General features: G+C 41.4%; 1 protein-coding gene across 2 annotated transcripts in view; it reads left to right on the top strand.

Annotated features, from left to right (window-relative positions):
• INPP5A (inositol polyphosphate-5-phosphatase A) overlaps positions 1–20183 on the top strand; it is a 611899-nt gene that overhangs the window by 407543 nt on the left and 184173 nt on the right. For both annotated transcript variants that reach the window (XM_073595667.1, XM_073595668.1), the window contains exon 9: positions 17009–17093. In XM_073595667.1, the coding sequence (XP_073451768.1) occupies positions 17009–17093 (85 nt within the window). The remainder of the gene's footprint in view (positions 1–17008; positions 17094–20183) is intronic.

Here is a 20183-nt window from a genome sequence, read left to right as displayed (position 1 = left end):
TATCTGCAGACACTTGTAATGGTCACATGTCGTGGGCAGGGGCTGGCTGGGTGGGGGCAGGCTGGCAATTTCCCCGCAGGCTGTCCCAACCAACTTTTTTTTTTTTTTTTCTCTGAGGAAGTAGGGCAAGGGAGCGGACAGGGTGTTCTATCAGCCACTACGCTGTGGCATTCTTGAAGTTGTAGTCCAACTGTAGTCCAACCCTGTGATTGTCCGAACAGGGTCATGTGTGGGCGGCCGACATGAGTGGCTGTGTTTGGCCCGTCGGAGCTGGTCACGTGTGGAGGCGGGGCTGGTCTGTGGGTGATCACGACCACTTGCTGCAGGAGTCCCGCCTCTCTGTCTGGCACGCTGTGTGTCTTCTGAGATCTCTCATTTACCCCCTCAGTCAGTGTACCCCCTCTGTTAGCGCCTGCCCTCCCTGTCAGGCCACCCCTCTCTGTCAGTGCCGGCCCCCCTCTCTCAGTGCCGGCCCCTCTGTCAGCCACAGTAGGGTGCACTGTGCCAGCCAGCCACCCACTGACCCACAGCAGGGAGCCAGGCCAGCCACCTGCAGCAGTGTGCACCATGCCTGCCAGCCACCCACCCACTGCAGGGAGCCTGCTGGCCGTGGCCTATGCGTTCCGCTGGCCGGTGGGTCCTGCTGGCCATGGCCAGCTACCAACAGGATCAACAGGCCATGGCCAGCTCCCAGCAGGACCCACAGTGTTGAGAGCTATTTTTAGGCTACTGGGTGGGCACTGGCCTGGGGCAGGGTAAATGGGGTGTATTGAGGGGGGTAGATGGAATGTGGGGTTCAGCTGCAGGTTTCAGGGTCTCTCATTTCAGTGATGGCAGCTGCCTGTGCCAGCTCAGCAGGTCCTTGCACGGCCTCCTCCGATCCTAGGGGTGTGAGACTCCTGTCCTGGGGTCAAGTAAACTTGCAGCCCAAGCCAGTCACGTGGGTCCCGACTCCCTGGCGCGCCCTGCTGCCCAGGGGTGGACTGACAACACCCAGGGCCCCCGGACCAAATAAAGCAAGGGGCCCTGCCCATGGCCCACCCCTGGACCTGCCCCTGGCCCACTCATGACCCACCCCTGGCCCTTCATTTTGCACAAAGTACAACTTCTGCCTTTAAAAAAAAAAAAAAGCACCGTTTAACAACAGAGTCTAATGGGACCTGGAGGGAGGTATTTCTCTAACAGTGTCCATTTGAAAGTCTGTTTATAATCCAGCGGCTCTCCTCTCTAATCAATATGCACTGAACAAACTGCATTGATTGGCACTGATGGGCACTGGTGAGGCTACATTGATGGGCACTGGTGAGGCTGCGTTGATGGGCACTGGTGAGGCTGCGTTGATGGGCACTGGTGAGGCTGCGTTGATGGGCACTGGTGATGGTGAGCTAATTTGGTGGTTCAATGGGCCACTTGACTGGACTTGTCCCCCCCAGGCCTAAGGCTGCCAGCCCTCCCCTGGTCGTAGGCGTCCCATAGTGAATGGTCATTTGTAAAATTAAGATTTTGTTCAAAACCTAGAAACTTAAAAAGAACACCATTAGAATGCTTCTCCAGCTTTTATGTGCTTAAAATTAGTAAATGACACTGGGTCAGGTGATGCAGGAAAAAAAGGCTGTAGCTGTGGGAAAAGGTGAAAACCATGAAGAAGATGGTTTCCAGTGTGATGACACAAAAGTAGTAAAATGCTGAGGGAATCGCATAACTAAAGGCAAAACCTTTTTTTTTTTTTTTGTTTTGAACATAGAGGGGATTAGTACCCCTGTCAGTTTTTATTGCTTTCTGTGACCCCCAACCCAACCCCCCCCCCCCCCCCCCCCGTTTTCCTGTTTACAATTGTCACTGAAAGTGAAAGTAAAAGAAATCACAAATTTTGGGTTGTCCTCAGAAAATTAATAGAAAGGCTATCTTCCACTGTTAACACTAGTTCTGGTGACATGGGGGTCCCCAAGGAATTCCCTTAATTTGCAAGGATTTCCTCTTGCTTCCTGTATGGCTATTGCACAGGAAGTAAAGTAATCTCTGCAATGGGACACAAATAGGAGTTGTAACCCTCAATAGGAGTTGTAACCCTCCCTTGCTCTAAAAAAAAGTTTTGCCTATAATCCTACTTTATTTTTTTGTAAATTGGCAAACAGAAAAAAAAAAAAAAAAAAAACAGTAAACCTTTTTCACTTTATGTAATGTAACTAGGTTCCTAAATATAAAATCGGCATTGTCTTTAGATTTTGAGAACGATCTCTTCTGGGACCCTGGTGTATAGGTTGGCCTCAACAAGCTTGATTGCACATGATGCAGATTGCAAATAATGTAGTAACAACTTTTTTTTTTTTTTTTTTGGTTGAGCAAAAGTTTCTGCAACGTTCATAAGAAATTAATTCCATCAAGTATACCAGTTTCCAGTAGCCTGCCCTCTTTGTAATTCAGCCTGTCAGCTGCCGTGTGGTACTGAGAAGGTATTGGGAGATGAATCTTTTCCGTTCCCAATACTTGGTCTTTGTCCAGTCACCTTTCACTGACCTTTACGTGACAATAACTCTGACTAGAGAATGTCTTCTTTGTTGTAAATGTGGACAGTGGGGTGTTGCTTACTTCTGTCCTTGCACCTAGCTGCTATGCAAAGTTTCCATTGTACCCTACTATACTTGTTCCCCCTCTACCTCTCGATGAACTGACAATGCAAAAGAGGTCCTCTCAGCCTCTTGCTTATGGCTACTTTCAGAAGATTCATATTTAAATAGGTCTTTCCACTTCAAAAGAGTCAAGGATTAGGTTGAATGATCACATACATTTGTGTCAATTGGAAAGTAAAGATCAGTAAATAGAACAGTATATATATTTTTTTCTTATTTCCTAGCAGGTGTAATTAATACAGATGTGTTCCCTTTGCACCATAGTTTATACTTCGCTGTAGGGTTACCTAGTTGGGCTGCAAAAAAAAATGTTTTTAAGTTAAGTTCTTTCAATGACAGGGTTGTACTTTGTTTAGATCATGGCAGTTGGCAAATTGTGAAGTGTTTCACTTGAAGAATTCAAATGAAAATTGGAGAAAAATTTCACCTTAGTTTATTTTATATATTCAAGGAACTTGCACATATAACCTTCCCATTTTTGTTTCAATCATTTTGTCCTTCATCATTATTATTATTATTCTTATTATATCATTAAAAGTCATTCCAGGAATAGATATGGTACCTCATTCTATGAGGCATATAGTCACCCAGATCCTTACATGTGCTCGTCTTGAGTTGACAAGAAGATGGTTAAAAGCTGAAATACCAACCCTTAATGACGTGATCAGAACCACTAATCTCGACATATCATACGAACTTATGTTTGCCGCCTCTCAAGGCACCTACACATCTAAAAGTCTGATTTGGAAACCATGGATAGATTGGTATCATACATTTTACACCAAGTGAGAGAGGGAGTCATGTTTGCCTTATATATCTATACTAGATATCCTTTTACCCCTTATTTTATTTTATTTTTTTTTATTTTTTCTCTTTCTTTAAATAAAACTGCCTATTTACCACATCTTTATATAACTATTGTTCCAAATGAAGTTGAAGCATAACATTACTCTGAAATACACAACTTAGCCTACGAATGGGTAATAAAGATGGGATAATGCTAACAAGGTATGCGCTCGTCTACCAAGGCACAGAGAGTTCCCATTGGGGTGCCGTGTGGTTGAGGTGTATGCTTAGAATTATACCAATGTTAATCCTGTCCTGCTACCTTATATAGATATATATAATTTCATCTAAGATGTTATTGATGTTAAAATTTTTACAATGGAACAATAACAACGAATTTCTATGTATACGATTACTACCTATATGATATTTCTTTTCCTATGTTTTACATGTTTTATAAAACTCAATAAAAATTATTGAAACTAAAAGTCATTCCAGTCCAAAATTTTTAGTTTCCTTACAAAACAATTGGTGCTCTGCATATGGAAGACACTTTAAAAAGTACATACTCTCAGTCAGCTCTCTGTTTTGCAGGGAATTTGTAAACCTAAAAAGCTGTTGGTAATTCATAGTTACATTTTTTTTTTTAGTTAAATTCGATTTTATTAAATATTTTGCAAGGGTTACGCACAAAGCACACAGCCAGGAACAACATATTCCCATTTATCCTTATGTTAAAAGAACAGGGATTAAATCAAACCTCTAAACCAGGGGTCTCCAAACTATGGCCCTCCAGTTGTTCAGGAAGTACAATTCTCATCCTGCCTAGTCATATCTGTGAATGTCAGAGTTTTACAATGCCTCATGGGACATGTATTTCTGCAACAGCTGGAGGGCCATAGTTTGGAGATCCCTGCTCTAAACCAATTTATACAAGCTTGAGATAGAATCAGTATAGGTGTGTATTTCTACCTGTACTTCCATAGCCTCTATATTTTGCTGTTGAGTGTTCCCCTTGGGTTAAGAACGACCCCAGTAAAGTAAAGAATGAGAAAAAAAGAAAAAAAGGGAAAGGGGGGGGGTGGAGAAAGGGGAGAAAAAAAAACCTGAAAAAAACAAGACAACCATACACAAATAAACACCGATATCTGGGAAGCCGCCTTCACGACCACAAAGCCACCAACCTAGGTCCTCACCACACGTGTAAATAGTGACTTTTCACAGATGGGATGTCAGAGGTCAAGAAAAAGTTTCTAGGGTGTCCACAAAGCCATGTACTTATGGTAGCAACCCATATTCACATAGTCTGGTTGAAAAAAAGACACAATTCCATCTAGTCCAATTTATTTATATATATATATATATACACTACCGTTCAAAAGTTTGGGGTCACCCAAACAATTTTGTGTTTTCCATGAAAAGTCACACTTATTCACCACCATACGTTGTGAAATGAATAGAAAATAGAGTCAAGACATTGACAAGGTTAGAAATAATGATTTGTATTTGAAATAACATTGTTTTTACATCAAACTTTGCTTTCATCAAAGAATCCTCCTTTTGCAGCAATTACAGCATTGCACACCTTTGGCATTCTAGCTGTTAATTTATTGAGGTAAGCTGGAGAAATTGCACCCCACGCTTCTAGAAGCAGCTCCCACAAGTTGGATTGGTTGGATGGGCACTTCTGGCGTACCATACGGTCAAGCTGCTCCCACAACAGCTCAATGGGGTTCAGATCTGGTGACTGTGCTGGCCACTCCATTACCGATAGAATACCAGCTGCCTGCTTCTGCTGTAAATAGTTCTTGCACAATTTGGAGGTGTGTTTAGGGTCATTGTCCTGTTGTAGGATGAAATTGGCTCCAATCAAGCGCTGTCCACTGGGTATGGCATTCCTTATTCAGAATCCCTTTTACCCTGTACAAAGCTCCCACCTTACCAGCACCAAAGCAACCCCAGACCATCACATTACCTCCACCATGCTTAACAGATGGCGTCAGGCATTCTTCCAGCATCTTTTCATTTGTTCTGCGTCTCACAAACGTTCTTCTTTGTGATCCAAACACCTCAAACTTGGATTCATCCGTCCACAACACTTTTTTCCAGTCTTCCTCTGTCCAATGTCTGTGTTCTTTTGCCCATCTTAATCTTTTTCTTTTATTGGCCAGTCTCAGATATGGCTTTTTCTTTGCCACTCTGCCCTGAAGCCCAAAATCCCGCAGCCGCCTCTTCACTGTAGATGTTGACACTGGTGTTTTGCGGGTACTATTTAATGAAGATGCCAGTTGGGGACCTGTGAGGCGTCTGTTTCTCAAACTAGAGACTCTAATGTGCTTATCTTCTTGCTTAGTTGTGCAACGCGGCCTCCCACTTCTTTTTCTACTCTGGTTAGAGCCTGTTTGTGCTGTCCTCTGAAGGGAGTAGTACACACCGTTGTAGGAAATCTTCAATTTCTTTGCAATTTCTCGCATGGAATAGCCTTCATTTCTAAGAACAAGAATAGACTGTCGAGTTTCAGATGAAAGTTCTCTTTTTCTGGCCATTTTGAGCGTTTAATTGACCCCACAAATGTGATGCTCCAGAAACTCAATCTGCTCACAGGAAGGTCAGTTTTGTAGCTTCTGGAAGGAGCTAGACTGTTTTTAGATGTGTGAACATGATTGCACAAGGGTTTGCTAATCATCAATTAGCCTTCTGAGCCAATGAGCAAACACATTGTACCATTAGAACACTGGAGTGATAGTTGCTGGAAATGGGCCTCTATACACCTATGTAGATATTGCACCAAAAACTAGACATTTGCAGTTAGAATAGTCATTTACCACATTAGCAATGTATAGAGTATATTTGTTTAAAGTTAGGACTAGTTTAAAGTTAGCTTCATTTAAAAGTACAGTGCTTTTCCTTCAAAAATAAGGACATTTCAATGTGACCCCAAACTTTTGAACGGTAGTATATATATATATATATATATATATATATATATATATATATATATATATATATATATATATATATATATATATATATATATATATATATATATATATAAAATTTTTTTTTTTTTTTTTTTTAATATACAGCACTGAAATACAGCAAAATATAAAATGTGCAAAGCAGAGCATTTTATTTCAGCATGTTCATTGTGCTCCATTTTTGCCATACTTATCAGCTATTATTGATAGATTTTATTAACCACACAAGGTAATCTGATCTTATACTTCCCAGGAAAATTTGCAACTAGTGCCCCCCTACTAATGCCCCATGCAACCCATTTAGCTGTATCTTTTTTTTTTTTTTTTTTTTGTGTTAAAAATGCAAGAGAAGGGGACCTTTTTCAGTGATGTCAAGGCAGGATGAATTGGCTGGGGGAAAGCATGTTTATAGACTGTGTGAAGAACTTTGTCTTTGTGTGGGAATGTTGGTGACACTGTTGTGGTTTGCTTGAATGAACTGCAATGACGCCACTAATAAGGTACCCTGCTGAGAGCCACAGTGAGGCTAATTCAGACCTCCCACATCAGCCATTCAGCTCTAGCTCAGTGTGGCTAATTTTTTCCCATTCCTTCAATTCTTTTGGCCTCCTTACAAAACAGTAAAGTCAACTTTCACACCGACTGCGAGATAAGTGCTTTAGGAAATAATCGTGTAAACAGTATGTTACCTTCTGACCTGCAGCTGATACCTTGGCTCGGGACAAAACCCTCCAGGCTATTGCATTAGGCATGGCTATTAAGTGAATAATGCAGATGATCCTCCTTACAAAGTGCCCTGAGAAATGGTTTAGCTAAATCAGTGTGCCCCTTGTCACATTGAATTATACTCATCCGCCTCCCACTTCAAATTGCTTGTATTTATCTGTGTTTTTTTTCCAGCTCTATGCATATGTAGAGAAAGTATTGCACGGGAAATGCAGTCAATGCTGCTTGACTTGACACATTTCTTTGGACTTTTTTATTTATTGAAAAATGTGGCTTGAGTGAAAAGCCTATGCCATTTTTTTTTGTTTATTTGTAACACCAGTGCAACATATATGGTACAAGAAAGACTGAAGAAAAGTAAAACACTTTTTCTAGTCATCTCTTCCAATGACAAGTTCATCCAAGTGAAATTCCTACATAGTATCTACTACACACCCGAGAAACTCCATCAAATTTTTCCGGACAGGGATCCCATATGCTCCAGTGGGTACATTTTTTCACATGTTTTGGGAATGCCCAATTATATCGACCTATTGGTCAGCGGTATTCAGCAAAATAAATTTGAGGCTACAACGATCCCTTCCCGTTCTACCGGAGCTGGCCCTGCTTGGGGGTTCATGAGGATGCTCAGCGCTCTCATCACTCCAAATTGTTCATTTCTTACCTTTTTATTCTATGCAAAGAAGGAGATTCTCCTGAAATGGATCTCGCCCTCCCCTCCGGCCCTCTCCTCTTGGGAGGCACAGATAGATGCGGCCCTGCCTATGTGTAGGATTACTTACATAAACAGGGGTTGTCAGTGGAAATACGATAAAGTGCGGGCCCCTTGAACCTCTACTTAGGTCTCCATTGGTGATTTGCTCATCATAGTTACTGTGTTATATAGGACTGTAATGTTCCTGCTGGTAGACCTAATCTCTATACACTTTGCTATGTAGGTACTTGATAAGTTACTTCTTGGGCACTTGTCCACTCACTGCTCCCTGAAGCCTAAAGCCTTGTACACACGATCGGATTTTCGGCAAAGTGTCAGACTTTTGTCTGACGGCGTGTGCCAGGAACTTGTCTTGCATACAAACGGTACACAATTGTCGGCCAATAAACACGAACGTAGTGACGTACTACGAGGAATTTCAGCTCTTGAGTGCCACCCCTTGGGCACCTTCTGCTAATGTCGTGTTTGGTGAGCATCGATTCCAAGCATGCGTGTTTGTACTTTGGACTTTTGTGTGGAATAGGGGTATGGGAGCCTGGTCCCCAGCCAAGGCTCACCAGAAGCAAGGGAGCAAGTGGACTATCTTGGTACAGTAAAGGAAGAGTACAAATAGAATATATAGACAATCGTAAAAACTTACGGAAAATGTATTAATACAAAATACATGACAATAAAATTAAAACAAAGGTGACTTGGTCATACATAGTACTTCGACTAGTTTTGTGGGATAAACCGCTTCATCAGGAAATACATATGTAAATAGACACAAGATCAATGACAATATAGTCAAAAATATATACAAAAGATATAAATAGTACAATAGAGTAAAAAGGGGGAAAAGAAAAAGTTATGAAGGTATAAGACTGCTTACCCAAGTCCCAGTCCAAATTTCCTGATGAAGCAGTTTATCCCATGAAACAAGTTGAAGTACTATATATGACCAAGTCACCTTTGTTTTAGTTTTATTGTCATGTATTTTGTATTAATACATTTTCCGTAAGTTTTTACGATTGTCTATTCTATTTGTACTCTTCCTATACTGTACCAAGATAGTCCACTTGCTCCCTTGCTTCTGGTGAGCCTTGGCTGGGGACCAGACTCCCATACCCCTATTCTATTAAGTCTTGGATGATGGTACAACTGTACATGATGGTACAACTGCTGTTCTAAATTTTATTCTCGTTTATCTTTAGAGGCCACCCATTCCTTTTGGACTTTTGTGTGACGGACTTGAGTCTACACGATAGGGAAAAACTAGCCTGTCATCCAACATTTGTTGGCGGAAAGTTGGACAACAATTGTCTGATGGAGCGTACTAATGCCCTGTACACACGGTCGCACATTCCGACAACAAAATCCTAAGGATTTTTTCAGATGGATGTTGGCTCAAACTTGTCTTGCATACGCACGGTCGCCCAGTTGTCTGAATTTCCGAACGTCAAGAACGCGGTGACGTACAACACGTACGTCGGGACTATAAACGAGCCAGTAGCCAAAAGCTTTCGTCTCGTAATTTATTCTGAGCATGCGTGGCACTTTGTGCGTCGGATTTGTCTACACACGATCGGAATTTAAAGGATCGGATTTTGTTGTCAGAAAATTTTACATCCAGCTCTCAAACTTTGTGTGTCGGAAATTCCAACGGAAAAAGTTCGATGGAGCCCACACACGATCGGAATTTCCGACAACACAATCCGATCGCACATTTTCCATCGGAAAGTCCGACCGTGTGTACAGGGCATTACGGTCGGATTTTAGGCAAACAGTCTGTCATCACACAATTCCCTGCCGAAAATCCGATCGTGTGTATGAAACTTAAGAGAGGGAAGCTGGCTGCTGGAAGGATCTCCTTCACCAATAACCGATGTCCACATAGTGCAGACAGGGATGGACAACCTGAAGTGAAGAAAGACCCCAGGAAAAAAGAGAAGGGAGAAGGATTGTCATGTGTCTGTGGCTTCAGGAAAGTGAAATGGGCAATAAGTTGGAGGGGGGTTGCTAATATTTTGGAATTGGGTTATAAGTTTGAAGGTAACTTCAGGTTTTAGTGAACTGGTCCCAGCAAACTATTTGTTTTGCAAACACATTCAGCAGCTGTGTGCATTGTATAATGTTGCATTAGCCACTCCCGGAACAACAAAAAATCTCACTACAGCGCACGAAATAAACGCATAAAAAAAAAAAAAAAACCTACACCAGCACTTTGTCAAGGCAAATGTGTTTTGAGTGCATTAACACAAGTGTTCTCGAGTGACAAGGCTCTAAAGGATTTGACATAATAAAAGACTGCCTGACACAGTTGACGGATACAGTTGCAAGAATCTATATTGAACAATTTTTCATACAGTGCCTGTGTACAGCTACCTTTTGCAAACCAAATTATAAAAAGTCCACAAACTAAATGTTTTCTAATGAACATTTGCAACCTTACTACTTGTATCACCTTAGAGGCATATTCATAAAGCAGTGAATGTGACATTCCCCAAGCATTCACTTTAGGTAGTTCTTCCTGATGGATACTTTAAGATACAGTGAAAGATTCACCACCACAAAGGGTGAATGCCGTATTTTCTAATTAATCAATATGCCCCTTTATTGTTCTTGTCTATGTATTTAGAGCCCTCATAAAACAAGCAGCAGTTGTTCAATTTTTTTATTCTTTTTGATTTTTTTAGAACCTTCTTTTTTTTTCTGTTCTCTAAATGTTCCTAAAAACTGTTCCTGTTTTTGGAAGCTCACACTTTTTTTTTTTTTAATAAAAATTCTCATTTTCCTTTTGTAAAAGGGTCCCTTTAAAATAAGCTTAAAAGTTTAATTTCCCCGTTTGAGCACAGTGAATGATGTATTAGGATATTGTATATACAGCTAATGTTGTTACTAGTTAACCTCCTGCTCACCCTTTGTGGAATGAATCATACTATCCTGCTGCATATTGTAATGATATATCCCTTGTACTGTTCACCAATGGATGTCCTCACAGGGACAACTTATGACTTCTTCATGTGAAAACATTTATAAAATTCTTAGCTGCAGCAATAAAGCTGCAAAACAGAGTAAGCCATTTTAATTTATCATAGCATTGTTTATTTATTTGGTCTATAACAAGTCCATCTTTCCTGATCATAACTGTAAAATTCTGGCTATTGTGTCATCTTGATTGCAGAACTCTCCGTATATATGAAAACTGTGTTGGATTGGCTGCCTATAGCCTGGCAGGCAAATCGGAGATGATCCAGTGTCCCAGCTGTTCTCATTTTATGCTTACAATAACTGAAGATAAATGAAATGAATATAGGCTATATAGGAATGAATATAGAGCTCTCCGTATTTGAAAACCACGCTGGATTGGCTGCTTATAAGCCTGATGGGCCAATCGGAGATGACCCAATGTCCTGGCTGTTCTCGTTTTATGTTTACAATGGCTGAAGATAATCGGAATGGATACAGACTTGGCTATGATGGTTTAATGGGTTTACTCTTCTGCAGCACGGCAATTATTTTTCACAGTCTCCATTTTGCATTTCACAGTGGAATTAATTTTGCATTTATGTAGTTTCTATCAATTCCTCCAGTCCCTGCCTTTAGCTCTAAAACCAGGCTTTCCCGCAGCAGTGTGCCCACTTTGCCAGGGTAGTATGGGTAGGGTTATAGCTGGTAATGGAAATTCCTTTTCTAAAATGAGTGATCACTGATCGGCTTCCAAGTTAATCACCAAAAGGTTGGTTGATTATGGCCAAAATATTGTGTGTTGGTGATATTTTTTTTTTGCACATTACTGAAATGTCTTAGGCAGTCTACAAATAGACTAAGGTCTGTTATCACCTGACTCATTCTAGTCTTTCATGAAATGTCCAGTAGCATAGTGAATCCCTCCTAGGACGGAAGATATTCCTAATGAGTGTACTCATCACCTATCCCAAAATAGGATTATTCTTCATATTAAGCCAGGGGACGGAGCCACGCAAATCATTTCGTATACGTCCTATTAGCCAAATTTACATTCAGAATCGCTGTAATACATTGCAGATATAGCTTAAAGCGGAGTTCCACCCAAAAGTTGAACTTCCGCTCATTTGTCTCCTCTCCCCCTCCAGTGCCACAATTGTCACCTTTTCGGGGGAGGGGGGACAGGATACCTGTTTTTGAGCCAGTAGGAGAGAGGAGCAGGGGCTTCACGCATGTGCAGTAGGGTTCCCGCGTAAAGCCGTAAGGCTACACTGCCTGGTACTCCTTATCCGCAATGGCGGCGGCAGCACCCGACAGCTGATGGAAATATCAGCTGCGGTGCTGACATCGCTAGACTCCAGGACAGGTAAGTGTCCGATTGTTAAAAGCCAGCAGCTGCAGTATGTGTAGCTACTGGCTTTTAATATTTTTTTTTGGGCGGAACATCGCTTTAATACTATAGAGCCAATTTTTTCAAACTGCATACTGCTGTTTCAGGCTATCAGTGCTGCGTAATGAAACCATGGCTTTTATGATGATATGGGGATATGTGATGGAATGAGACATGTCAATATCTTCTGTTCTAAGAAGTTTTTTATTGCATTGCAACCATTCAGTTGGATTACTTTTTGCCATGTTTTCCATATGCTGCTCTAAAGATGGCTGAATGGCCTGAAACCGCTATATGCAGCAGGGAATGTCTCATTCCCTCCCGAGTTGAACCTGGCCTAGTGCACCAGGCTTGTGCCCAGGTGAAGGCAGGACTCTCCCCAAGTTCTAATGCCTTTCTGATTTGAACGGGACTGCACTTGTCTGTTCTGGGGCTGGGAGACGCAAGGAGCCCCAGGTGATGTGCCCCCTGGGGGTGGCGTCCCAGGGTTGTCAGAAAAAGTTTGGGTTGCACACCATGGTGTTTCTTCACTGGTTTATGCTTTGCTTGCACTATGCTTGTTGGGCAGGCCTTTTGGCCAGCCAGGGCTGAAAGGCCTGCTGCTGCGTATTACACATCAGCTTTTTTTGTTGAGGTGTTTTACTATTTATTCTTGAGCAGAACACTGCATGTGTGTGTGTTATTTTTTATGTGCACAGAGAAAGAGGGTTTAGGTCATCAGGGCCCAGCCCTTATGTTGGAGGGAGGTTCTATGGCCTTGAAGTTTTTTGCCCATCCACATTCGGACGGGTCTCTCTTAAGGAGAGCCTCTTGCCAAGTACTTGGTGGACCGGTCTCGGCTGATTCCAAAGGAGTGGGGTCCACCTGGCTTTGGCCTAGGTAGACCATGGCATACCTTGCCTCTGCCTGGTGCCTTGGACCCCTGGAAGAGCACTTTTTGTGTGCTGTGATGTCACGCTTCACTTTTTTTATTCACAGTGTTCGACAAAGCACTACACTGCAGAGCTTCATGGGGGGGAAAAAAAAAGCTTGGAATAAATAACTCTATATTAGACTATATCTGCACTATACACCAGTAGTTGAGGATGTGCATCTGGCTAAAGGGCTGTGAAGCAAAGATTTGCATTTCTCCACCCACTGTCCTAAAATGAGGAATAACCACCTAAGTTTTGGGATGTGTGAAAGAATGCTTTACTGTGCTACACACTGATTTGGGTTGGCGGGCTTTTTGATTCCTTTAGTCTCTTCTCACCATAACCTGTATAGTTAAAAGGTCTTCTGAATGTCTAGCAGAAGGTAATTTACGAAACTCTGCAAGGGACCACAGGCATTTGACCAGGAAGCTAAGCCATGTCTTCTACAATTCTCAACCAACACCCAGCAGCCAAAGCACTTAGGGCTGCCTGTCTTTGCCTTCAGGGCAAAGTGTGGTCCTCATAAATGAGGTGAAACTAATCATTTTTATGAAAACCTTAAATGTGTAAAAGTAATGTAATTGAGGTTTAATTAACTGATTTCTTTTGGTGTCTGGCCCGGTATCTTTTGACTCCATCATTCCTGACTTGTGATATCCATTTAGTTAACAAGCTGTAAGTAGCAGTTCTTTGGCAAGAAGTGTCAATTCAGAAAAAAATGACTTTGGGGAAAAATTAGCTGCACATACCTTCCTTGAAAAATCAATTTATTTAAAAAGCCATCTGTCACGCCTTTCTGCAACTTCACTAACATTCATTATTTTTATGTTAGCTGTAAATGACCTTGAGCAATGCCAAAAATCAAAATGAATTACTGAAATTGGCAAAGGCCAACGTGGCTTTGTTTTTAAAGTGAAAGTGTGAATTGTGGTACGAAAAAGGTTTAGAAAACTGCTAATATCTGATAGGTGTCACAGAGTCCACTTCGAGAAGTATGTGTTATTGTTTTTTTGTTTTTTTTTGTGTTTTTTTTTTTTTTTTTATTGTGATCATCTTTGAGCTCTACAGAATATACCACACAAGTGATTTTGTAGCAGCAACATTATTTTTGCTGTTGTCAATGAAGAATCTGTATCAACTTCCAATCCTTTATAGATCGCTCGCTGAGCAACAGAATTTCAGAAGCATTTGAAGCTACTTTCAAAGTCACCATCTTCACCATTTAACATTTGGGAAATTTTTTTTTTTTTTTACTTACATTTTGATGTCTGTTGCTAAGGGGTGCCTTGGAATCTGCCTCTTCCTCTCCCTGGTGCCTGACGTCATTTCCCTTGGCACCCATGCGCGCTAGTGTTCCTGGGAGATGCTTGTCATCATTTCCCAGGAGTCAGTGGGCAGCGCCAAGTGCTTCGTTGCCATCACAACAGGGGCTTGCACTTCCGACAATGCCGCCCGTTGTGATGGCAACGTCGGAAGTGTACGGCGCTGCGCCGTACATACTGCATATGCACGAGAACAGGCGGTGCATGCTGGTCGCTCAGCTGAACCCGAGCCTGGAAGATAGTGCTCATGGTGGGCTTCACATGCCCACAAGCAAGATGGAAAGTGCCAAGAACAAGGAATATACTGTATATACTCGAGTATAAGTCGTTCCGAGTATAAGTCGAGGCCCTAATTTACCACAAAAAAATGGGAAAAACTTAGTGACCCGAGTATAAGACGAGGGTGAGAAATGCACAGCTACTGTAAGTGGAAAAGAGGGTCAACAATGCCCATTTGCATGCCTCACTGTGCCCATTTGCAGCCATAGGTCCCCCGAACTTCAAACTCAGTAGTTAAGGGTTCCTAGATGCCCCCTAGCTGCAGCCAAAATTTGGGGTCTCTGAACCCAAATGGTCCGAAAAATGACATTGCTGCAGATGGACACAGTTGACTGACTTTGGGGCCCCATATCTCGGGGCCACTTAGTGCTAGGAACCCCAAATTTGGTGTGCAAACTCAGTGCACCATAAAATATCCAAAGCTGGGATTTCTAGAACCAAGTGTCCCCGAGATACAGGGCCCCAAAGTCAGTTCGGAAAATGAAATTTTTTGCTGCAGAAAAGTGCTTGACTCGAGTATAAGTCGAGGGGAGCACTTTCAGCACAAAAAAATGTGCTGAAAAACTCGACTTATACTCGAGTATATACGGTAACATATCTTGCTCATTTAATTCGGGCAGCGATTAAAAATAGAAACGTGAGTGCTAGTAGTAAGTCTTTTAAAATGAAGATATTCATCCAAAAAATAAAAAATAAATTTTCACAGTTGGAACTTTGCTTTAAAGATGATCTCCAGCTTTGGTTTCAGGTTAAGTAGTTTATTTCCCTCACTAACATGCTACTGGGTATGCTGTATAAGCTCTATGTAACCTCACACAAAATCACTTCTGAGCGGCACTCAGCTATTCATAGGATCTTTGTATGCTTTCCCTGAATACAAAGCTTCCTCTGATTGGCCGAGTCAGAGAGGCGGGCTGATGTCACAATGTCAGTTTTAAAGGGAAAAAAGATTACATAAAAGTGCATATTATGAGTAAGACTGAGCTCAGGCGTGTTCCCAACCCGCACGTGCAGAGCCCACCAGGAAGTCGGCACTGCACAGCGCTAATCGCAGGCAGTGAGACATTTCTTGATCTCTGCAGCCGCGGATCGGTTAAATGTCTCGCTGCTTGACTTCCTGGCGGGCTCTGCACGTGCGGGTTTGCGAACACGCCTGAGCTCATCCTTAATTATGACCTATTATCAGGGCCTGTGGCATCAGTTTGAGATGCTTCTGAGACCATTCAGGATTCTTTGACTGGTGCATTCCTCCTGCAGTTTGCCTCTTCCTTTCTTGCATGCAACCTTCTGCAAACCGTTTTTGTATGCCTGTATTTGGGAATGCAACGCCTGTTTGAAATGAATCAAAACTTTTTGATACAGACCCTTATAGTGCTTACCTTAAAGTGTTTTATATGAAGTTTGCATATTTTTGTTTGCTTCTATAAGAATCCTTTGCTGTTAATTATATAGGTATATAGATTAGCCTGTATAGGGACCTCTAGTTATGTCTGTTACCAGCTTTTGAGCTAAGATTTCAGCCACATAGGCCGTACATTTTATTTTTTGTTCGATAAGTGTCATATACCTCCTAACATTTTGAGATGGGAATGAGGGACACCTACTAGCAAACATATGTAGGCATAGGACACGCCCCCTGTCACACCCTCTTAAAGGAGAATTAACCAAAAAAGTTCATTAAATCCACAAGGGCTTTTTTTTTTCCCACTACTATTCCTTTATCTTGTCTTTTAAAATGTACAAATGCAGCCATTTAGAATTTGGATGAAATGTTTAGCACTGGGAAACACTTTTTGAAAGATAAAAAGTGCATTTTATGTACAACTGTATAGATCAGACCAAAATGAGGGACAAATGAGGAGGAAAGAGGGACAGAGGGACATTGCTCTAAATCATGGTCAGTCCTTTGAAATCAGGGACCAGTTGGGAGCTATGGTGTCGTGGTCTTGCATTGTGTACAGCATATGTATCACTGAAAAGCAGCCTGCTTATGTAATAATGAGCGGATATGTCTGCTGTCATGTAACCTATATAATTACAGACTATATATAGGAGTGTGTTTTTTACAACATATGAGTATGTATATCCAGATCTTTGTTTGCACATATAGCTAGGAAAAAAGCTACATGTCATGTAATGGAAATGGCCATAATGTTTGTACAGTCATGACATAACTACACTGGCACCCAGCATAGAATGCAGATTCATTGTTTAGGTTCAGATATTGAAAACCTTTTAGTATGTACTGTTCGTTGAGTTCTTTATATAGGTGTGACATTATTGCCATTCATTTATTGATTTGATTTTTTTTTTTTTTTCCAGTATTACTGATCATCGATATGAAAAAATTCCTTACTTTGTCTTTGGAGATTTTAACTTTCGACTGGATTTGAAGTCGGTAGTAGAGGTAAGATGTATGTTATTTGATGGATCTCTCTAGGTAATTGATGTGCAGGGGATAATCTATTCTGGATGTCTTGTCTTCCTGCAAATTTCTGTTTGACAGGCTCAACATATTTAAAACCTTCATGCAATATACACTGAGCTCCACTTAGAGGAGGGCCCATCAAAAAAAAAAAAAATTAAAAGTCAGCAGCTACAAATACTGCAGCTGCTGACTTTTAATTGGACACTTACCTGTCCCAGGGTCCAGCGATGCGGGGGATCGAAGCCCCGTTCGTCTCCCCCTCCGTTCAGCGGCGCCGGCATTGCAACTGTGGGCGCCGGGCTGTGGCTTCACAGCCTGGCATCCACTGTGCATGCGCGAGCGGCGCCACGTGCCGTGTTTGGCCGCTCAGTCACCTGGGACCTGTAATGGGTCCCAGATGATTGACAGGAGGGAGGGAGTAGAGCCGAGCCCTTCCTGTGCCGAGAGGGAAGTGATGTCACCAGCCCAGGCACTAGAAGAGACAGACTACGAGGGACCCCCTAGCAACAGGCATTTAGAGGTAAGTAAAAAAAAAAGAAAAAATTTCCAAATGTTTTTTTTTTATTTTTTTTTTTTTTTTTTTTAGGCACAGTCATGAATTTTTTTTTTTTAGGGTGGAACACCACTTTAAAGAGGAACTGCAGTCTGCTCACATAATTTGTAATAAAAACGTTGTGCTATTCTGAAGCTTCCCTCCAACCACTTTGCATATTATTTTATATATACTGTGATTCTGTACTTGCCAAATATGCTGCAGAAATCTCCCTCCACCGAGGTTGGTTGCAACCATTTTAACTGTGGGCAGCTGCCTGTTCTCTTCCTGGATTTACACAGACACACAGGGGGGCACACCTCCAGCTCTGCAGCTCTCATTGGCCGTCTTATGACTCATCCCCGCTCCCTTCCTTGCAAACTCTAACGAGAGTGATAGAGAGCTGTGCATGATGTAATAAGCCTAGGCTAATGACCAGACAAGAAACAGGAAGTGGGCTGTATAAGGTATTTACTGGCAGAAAAAAAAAATGTTTCACTAACCAAAGTTAAAAATATAAAGTTACGCTTTAAAGTGAACATGTAAGTCAAAAGGTAAGTATAAGCAGCTGGAGGGGGCTGCCATGAAAGCAAATGCAAATCTAGGCTAAACACATGATCATGTTAAGCTAAATTCACAAAAGGATAACACATCCAATATTTTCATTAGTGTTTTTTTTTTATCCACATTTGTTTCTTTTTTTTAAGAATTTGTATTGTAAAATTCCGTTCACAATGTCGAATATACAGGTTATCGCCTCTTAAAGTGTATCTACGGCCAAAACTTTTCATAGCTTTGGGTTGAGTGGGTAAGGATTAGAACTGCTGTCAGGTTTTACTGCCAGTAGAGGATCTGTTAAAGAGTTTCCTCATTTCCCGTCGGGCAAAAAAATTGGTACCTAGGACAGGAAGTGAGAGTAAATCTCTGTAAACAGAAGTAAAATGCAACATAGACAGAAGTAAAATGTTTCTTTTAAGTATGGGAATGCTAGAACATATGTCAGCCTTTTATTGCTGTCCATTGCATTTTTCCCCACTTCCCGTCTGTTAAAACTTTGTTCAAAAACAGAAAGCGAGGGGAAATCTCGCTCCTTAGCTGACCTCTGTAGCTGTGTGTACTGTGGCGTAATTCATCATCGCAACAGAGATTCTAAAGATCAGTCAGTTTCTAACAATTTACAAACACTGCTGTTTATTTATATTAGAAGTCTAGCAGGCTGCCATGTTTCAGCCGCCACCCAATATAAGAGGGGATTAGTTGGGTCCCCGTTATGAAATTTTGAAGTTGAATGTCTTCACAACACCTGTGGCTACAGAAGTCAATGAGGGTGTCACATAAGTAAATACTTTAATCTGCACAAGTTAAAGGTTCATGTTAAAGTTCCATTAACTTGGGGACTGATTGACTTGTATGGACCACTTCTGTTTCCCCCGAAGATCCTACATTGCAAACCTTGCATGTCTATAAAATGATTGTTTGTTAGGCCTAGTTCATATGAGCTGCAGGTTGTATATGAGCAGTATGTACAACAAGCTTTTAGAAAGCTTTGAGAAGATTGCCAAAAACTCAAATCTTAATGGGAGTGCTGACTGTAACTTTACACAAGCTGCTAGCAGGCTTCAGCACTACTTAAAGCTTGTTAAGGCTGCTAGCTGCTTGTTTTAAAGTAACAATCGGCATTTATTAATTTTCCAAAATAAAAAGCAATAGAAGGTGCTCAGTACTTAAAAGGTAACTCTACTTTCATGGGAAAAAAAAAATTGAATAAAAAAAATATATACGATTGCTACGCAAGTCATATTGCAATTTAACGTTTTTAAAATTGCCTCTCTTTTTTCAATTTGCAGCACTGTAATTTGTGCTTTTTCATCTGCATCACTGTGATTTTATGAAAAAATTGAATATGGCAACCGGGAGGCGTTCTGGACACAATTGGTGAACAGAAAAGCTCCAAAAATGTAATTTCCTGCTTATGTGATCGGCTCGTTGTATTTTCCAGAAATCTGCACTTAAGATAAACGTCAGATTGTAGGCAACCACTGCAAAAGAAATATGAGTTTTGGTGAGATACTTCTCAAAGAGTCTAAAGGGATGCGGACACTGCAGCTTTCCTCATTAGAACACAGAAAGTGCATCAGCTGATTGTTGGTGAACCAGACACTCCAATTCGGTATGAGTATGCATCCAGTCTGGTGTGAAACACAGCTATTTATTGACTCAAAAGATAGGAATCTGCTATAACGTTTGTTAAAATCCTTGCAATGAACATTGATAACGCAAAGGGTTTTTTTTTTTTTTTTTACTATAACATTGGAGAAAGGCTCCTGGAAGTATCTGAATAGTCTGTACTGCATGATAAAAATAGTGTGGTCTCTCTGCCCACTGGCGAGTTAATAATTATCTTCTGTTACCCCTTTCACACACATAGCGGGCAGCGTTAGCAGAAAAGCGCCGCTAGTTTTAGTGGTGCATTTCAGCCGCTAGCGGGGCGCTTTTAACCCCCGCTAGCGGCCAAAGAAAGGGTTAAGTGCGCCGGA

The sequence above is a fragment of the Aquarana catesbeiana genome, linkage group LG08, assembly GCF_042186555.1.
Source record: "Aquarana catesbeiana isolate 2022-GZ linkage group LG08, ASM4218655v1, whole genome shotgun sequence".
Classification (NCBI taxonomy): Eukaryota; Metazoa; Chordata; class Amphibia; order Anura; family Ranidae; genus Aquarana; species Aquarana catesbeiana.
Note: the sequence above shows the minus strand (reverse complement) of the source record. Positions and strands in the feature narration are given on the sequence as shown.